This window comes from Brassica oleracea, chromosome C7 (genome assembly GCF_000695525.1).
Source record: "Brassica oleracea var. oleracea cultivar TO1000 chromosome C7, BOL, whole genome shotgun sequence".
NCBI lineage: Eukaryota > Viridiplantae > Streptophyta > Magnoliopsida > Brassicales > Brassicaceae > Brassica > Brassica oleracea.
Genome location: NC_027754.1, coordinates 4,927,538 through 4,933,469, shown reverse-complemented (window position 1 = coordinate 4,933,469; position 5,932 = coordinate 4,927,538). Strand labels below are relative to the sequence as shown.

The window sequence follows — 5,932 nt, the reverse complement described above, 5'->3', positions numbered from 1 at the left end:
TTAGAAGGATTTGCAAAATAATAAAATTTGTAGATTTATTTATTATTCAATTTGATAAAGTTAAGTACTTGATTTTGTAAGATGGGTATCAGTATAGAGTAACGGTGATTAAGAATCATGACCAGCCTGGCCTAGGTCGAGACAAGAATATGGATGTTCCTCTGTATCGTGTAGCTCCGTTAAAAAGGAAAAAGAGAGTTATGACGGCCGTCATTATGGTTGGACGGACGGAAGTAAAAACTTCCGGTTTACTCAACGAGGTAAATATGTGAAACACAAACGTAAAAGAAAAACAGTTAAAGAGATAATTAAAACTGATCCGTAGGGTTTACATATAAAAACGAAAATGGATGATGAGAGATTGGAAACAAACATCTCCTTCTTCCTTCTCTATCATCTCTTCCCCATTCATCTCCTCCTTCTGAAAACCCTACTTTTCTTCCTCTCACCTCTAACCTCTGTCTTTGTCTTCTCTGTTTCATCGATGATAAGGTAACTTCAAAAAGCCGCGTCAATTCTCACCTTGTACCAACAGGAAAAATAAGGTTTCAGGTACTTAAACATATACAGCTTCTTCATCTCTGATTCTTATTATTCTAAATGTTTAGCAATGATCTTTGATTCACTACCTTATAATCTGAGCTTTTTTTTTTGTTTTTTTTAAATGTTCTTATGATATAATTTAATTGATCAACTGTTTGTTAGGATCGATTTGGATCTTGATTTTAATGATCTGATTGGTATTGATTCGGACATATTGGGGGGTTTTAGCTGATCGGACAGAGATTTTGTGTAATGGCGACAACAAATGCTTGCGATGCCGACACGCTTCTGCCTCCACGGAAGCGGTTACTCGCCGGATTCAAGAAACAGAGCTCCAACGGATCCTCTTCCACTTCATATTCAGACGGTTCCTCCTCTACTTCGGCAGACGTGCAGACCTACCTCGACAATCTTCTGTCTTCCCAGCTCAACGATGACAACCACGGTCGCTCTCCCGAGGAGCTAGCTCAGGCCTCGAAAGCAACCGCTGCTTTAGCGGCTAAGATCGCTAAGGCGGCGAGAGCCGCGGCTAACGAGAAAGCCTTTATTGCTTCAAAGGCGGTAGCTGCAGCCAAGAGTGCGTTGGAGCTGTTCGCTTCGTTTCCCGCTGAGACTGTGAAGGAGAGGTCTCCAAGGAAGAACAAGCAGAAGAAACATGTCCCCGTTCATGTTCTGTATTCAAAAGGTATCGCGGATGAGGATTTAGCGCGTAGGCTGAATCGAGCTATAGACAATTCTCCTAGAGTCTTGACTGGTCACAGAAACAAGAAGCAGAAGAGCGTAGCTAGTACTATGTACGATGGGCATGATGTTGCTGGTGTTGTGGATTCAGACACATCTACTGACGATGAAATAGACAGAACACGAGTGAACAAGAAGGTTCTCTTATGCGATGATAGTGCGCTGAAGGAGAAAACAGGGGAAGGGAGTGGTAGCTCATTGGGGAAAAGAAGAGGGAGAGTGAAGCTAAAGAAGTTGGCTTTGAGCAAGTGTGCCTCGAAGGATCAAGAAAACGGAATCATCACCAAGTCTCCATTAGCAGGATCCGTTGACCCGCTGGCTCAGCATGAAGGTTCTAATGGTGGTGTGGGCCAGGTGAGATCATAGCCAGGACTATCATGGAAGTGTTAGGATGTAAAAGTTACAGGAATGTGTGAAACAGGAAGGAATTTGTGCGTTCATATCAACTTTTTTACCTAATAGGGGTAAGAGAGTGCAGATCCAGCAGCATTGCCATTTCCAGTAGAATCCTTGTGTTGTTACTTTTTTTTTATTGTTCTGCTTTTTTGGGTAATGTGTTTGAATTTATTTGTATATTTGGGAATAATATTCTAGACAGGTAGATTTTATATATACGTTGTTTTTAACTGTTAAATGCTGGTTGTTGAATTATTGCAAGTGTTTGTTGAACCAAGGAGTAGTTATTGGGATCTGTAGCTGTGACTCCAATTTAATAAAGTGATGACTTTTTGTTGGTTTGTTATGTTTGTTTTGACATGTTTACCTTGCATAAGAAAAAAAAACACAAATGTTTCTTATTAGGCTAGGGCATATGTTGTTTTTTTTTTTTTGGTTTTTTTTTTCTTAATATAGAAATATAGGAGCAGTTCAAGTTTTTTTTTATAAAGCTTGGTTAATTTTTTCCAATCTCAATTTTTTTTCGATTTCTTTTTCTCGGAAATATTGAGAACAGACTAGTATTCACAAAAATGTGGATCCGTTTTTATTTCAGTTTGGTTCCAATTTTCAGGTTATTGCATATAATTTAAATGAATACTAGATGGTGGCCCGCACACTTGTGCGGACTAATATATATCCAACTAATTCAAATTTTAACATAATTTTTTATTTCAATCTAAATTATTTAATTAGTTTCAAATATTAAATTAATTAGAGATATAATTTACTTTTTTATTACATGCCAACATAGATAATGGTATGGTATTTGTAAAATCTTTTATTTATTCTATCACTAAATCACACATGTAGAAAGTATCATCATTATAATAACCTAATAAAATTTTATTATTACTTTAAAAATAATATAAAAGATAAATCTACAAATAAACCATAATTACCAAATTATTAATGAAGCCGATGAAATCAAATCCCTCTTCGTCAAAGTCTTAATTGCATTTTATATGAATTTCTTCTTCATCGGAGTTCATATTGACACCTATTAAGAAAATTTACAATAATTAAAAATATACTTCTATTTAATAAAAAAAATTATAAACTAAAATTAATAAATTATATATATCTAGTTAAAGGTGTATTTTTTAATTTTTAACAGCGAGAGATTGTATTCTTTGGACTCATATTTTAACTGATAAGATAATTCGGTGGTATACAAGAGAAGCAAGCTTCATTTTTAAAATAATAAATAAAATATTAAAAGATTTAATATTAAAAGTAAACATAAGATGAACAAAACTATAAAATTAATACTCGTTAATAGTAGTTATCCATGAATATAATGAAAAGATTTATTAAATAATCACTAAATATGTTCAAAACTAACAATTCAAAAAGTTATTTATTAAAACTAATGACTGAGCCTAAATTAAATCATGGAATATGACAAATAATCTTCTAAAAAAAAATAAAACATGAAAATAATAAAAATAACCTAAACTTATGGAGAACATGACAAGTAAGAAAAACTAAAATTACCACCTAAAATTATTTTAAATATGATAAATAAATAAAATTACTAATTAAAATTATAAACAACATGACAAATAATAAATAGCCTAAACTATGGAGGATATGAAAAATAAGCAAAACTATAATTATTGAAAACATAACAAATAAACAAATTATCTAAAATTATAAAAAAAAATATATGACAAATAAGCAATAAACAATTATAAATAAGCAAAAATTACCTTAAATCAACTATAGCGATCTACAGAATAGAACAAAGTAGGCATATGAAGAGCTCTGTGAATGCCAGAATAAGGTTCTCTTGGATCCAAGCCCCGAGACCTTTGCTAGGGAAGCGGAGGCTGCAGCTAGGTGGCAAAAATTGGCAAAGATAGAGGCACTACAAGAAAACACAGTTTTAGCAAGGAAATTTAACGAGGAAAACTATTCCTCGTGAAATTACGATGACTTAACGATGAAATTGCGAGGAAATAAAGTTTCCTCGTAATGGCCTTGTAAAATACCGAGTAAAGCTTTTCCTCGTAGAATCGTCGTAAGTTGACGTGGTTTTTCCGAGAAAAATGTGTTTCGTCGCAAATTCGTCGTAATTTTAGCATGATTTTTACGAGGAAATAACTTACGAGGAAAGAACGAGAAATCCACCAACTTAACACGTTTTTTTTGCCACCAACCTAATTTTTCGTCGTAAATTCCTAGCAAAATTCAACTACCAGATTCGAAAATTTTCTATATATATGGAGGTTTGAACATAATTTTAAGCACACCAACAAGAAAAAAAACGTGAAAAAAATGTCGGGCTTGGGAAATATTTTCGAGTTGCGGAGGTGGATGTATATGCATAGAGATGCTAACGGGAGAGTGACGAAAGAATATCTTGCTGGGTTGGAGCGTTTTATGCATCAAGCAGATTCTACACCGCTCGCCCAAGAAAGCGGTAAAATATTCTGTCCTTGTAGGAAATGTAACAATTCAAAGTTGGCAAATCGTGAAAATGTTTGGAAGCATTTAGTAAATAGAGGTTTCACGCCAAATTATTATATCTGGTTTCAACATGGAGAAGATTATAGTTATGATCAGAATGAAGCTAGTAGTAGTAATAGCAACTTTCAAGAAGAACCGGTTGATCATCAATTGCATAATGCACATAGTTACCATCAGGAGGATCAGCCGATGGTAGATTATGATAGGGTTCATGATATGGTAACTGATGCATTCGTAGCTCATGATGATGAAGATGAAGAACCTAACATAGATTCAAAAAAGTTTTATGAAATGTTAGATGCGGCAAATCAACCACTTTACAGTGGTTGTAGAGAAGGTCTCTCTAAATTGTCATTGGCTGCTAGAATGATGAATATTAAAACTGATCACAATCTACCTGAAAGTTGCATGAACGAATGGGCAGATTTATTTAAAGAGTATTTGCCGGAAGACAATGAGTCTGCTGATTCTTATTATGAGATTCAGAAACTGGTTTATAGTCTTGGGTTGCCTTCGGAGATGATAGATGTTTGCATCGACAACTGCATGATCTACTGGGGAGATGATGAGAAGTTGGAAGAATGTCGATTCTGCAAGAAACCACGATTCAAGCCGCAAGGAAGGGGACGTAATAGGGTACCGTACCAAAGGATGTGGTACCTACCAATTACAGATAGATTGAAAAGATTGTACCAATCGGAGCAGACTGCTGGAAAGATGAGGTGGCATGCCGAGCATACTCAGACGGATGGTGAGATGACTCATCCATCAGATGCAAGAGCCTGGAAAAATTTTAACAAAGTACATCCGAATTTCGCTAGCAATAGCCGGAATGTGTACCTCGGATTATGCACAGATGGATTTAGTCCATTTGGAATGTCAGGGAGACAATATTCATTGTGGCCTGTCTTTCTTACGCCATACAACCTGCCACCGGAGATGTGCATGCAACGGGAGTTTTTATTCTTGACCATATTAATACCCGGTCCGAAGCATCCAAAAAGGTCACTTGATGTTTTCCTACAACCACTGATAAAAGAGTTGAAAGATTTGTGGTCAACAGGGGTGAGGACGTATGACTGCTCAACGAAGAAGAATTTTACGATGCGAGCTATGCTTTTGTGGACCATAAGTGACTTTCCTGCCTATGGGATGTTGTCTGGATGGACTACACATGGGAGATTAGCTTGTCCATATTGTAATGGAACGACAGATGCATTTCAACTGAAGAATGGTAGAAAGACAAGTTGGTTCGATTGTCACCGTCGATTTCTTCCAGTTGGCCATCCGTACCGAAGAAACAAGAATTTGTTTAGGCACAAAAAGGTTGTGAGAGACACTCCTCCTCCATATCTAACTGGAGAACAAATTGAAGCGCAAATCGACTACTACGGAGCTAACGAAACAGTTCGCTGGGGTGGTAATTGGCATGTCCCTCGTAATATGCCTGATTCTTACGGTGTTCATCACAACTGGCACAAGAAGAGTATATTTTGGGAGTTACCATATTGGAAGGATCTCCTTCTGCGCCACAACCTTGATGTGATGCATATAGAGAAGAATTTCTTTGAGAACATCATGAATACAATATTGAATGTCCCAGGGAAGACAAAAGACAACATAAAATCGAGGTTGGACTTGCCGGATATTTGCTCAAGAAGCGAGTTACATATTAAAAGCAATGGGCAAGTTCCCGTTCCGATATTCAAATTGTCTTCAGAAAAAAATCGGTGTTGTTCAA

At 36.0% G+C, this 5,932-nt stretch overlaps 1 protein-coding gene across 2 annotated transcripts; it reads left to right on the top strand.

Annotated features, from left to right (window-relative positions):
• The first annotated feature begins 336 nt into the window (after positions 1-336).
• LOC106301504 lies at positions 337-1,918 on the top strand. 2 transcript variants are annotated; one of them, XM_013737919.1, is made up of 2 exons: positions 337-552; positions 772-1,918. In XM_013737919.1, the coding sequence occupies exon 2, from the start codon at positions 796-798 to the stop codon at positions 1,648-1,650; it is 855 nt and encodes a 284-aa protein (XP_013593373.1). In that variant the 5' UTR covers positions 337-552; positions 772-795; the 3' UTR covers positions 1,651-1,918. The 2 variants fall into 2 exon arrangements, with proteins under 2 accessions (XP_013593373.1, XP_013593372.1); XM_013737918.1 differs by having other exon boundaries at positions 347-552; positions 706-1,918.
• Positions 1,919-5,932: the final 4,014 nt, after the last annotated feature.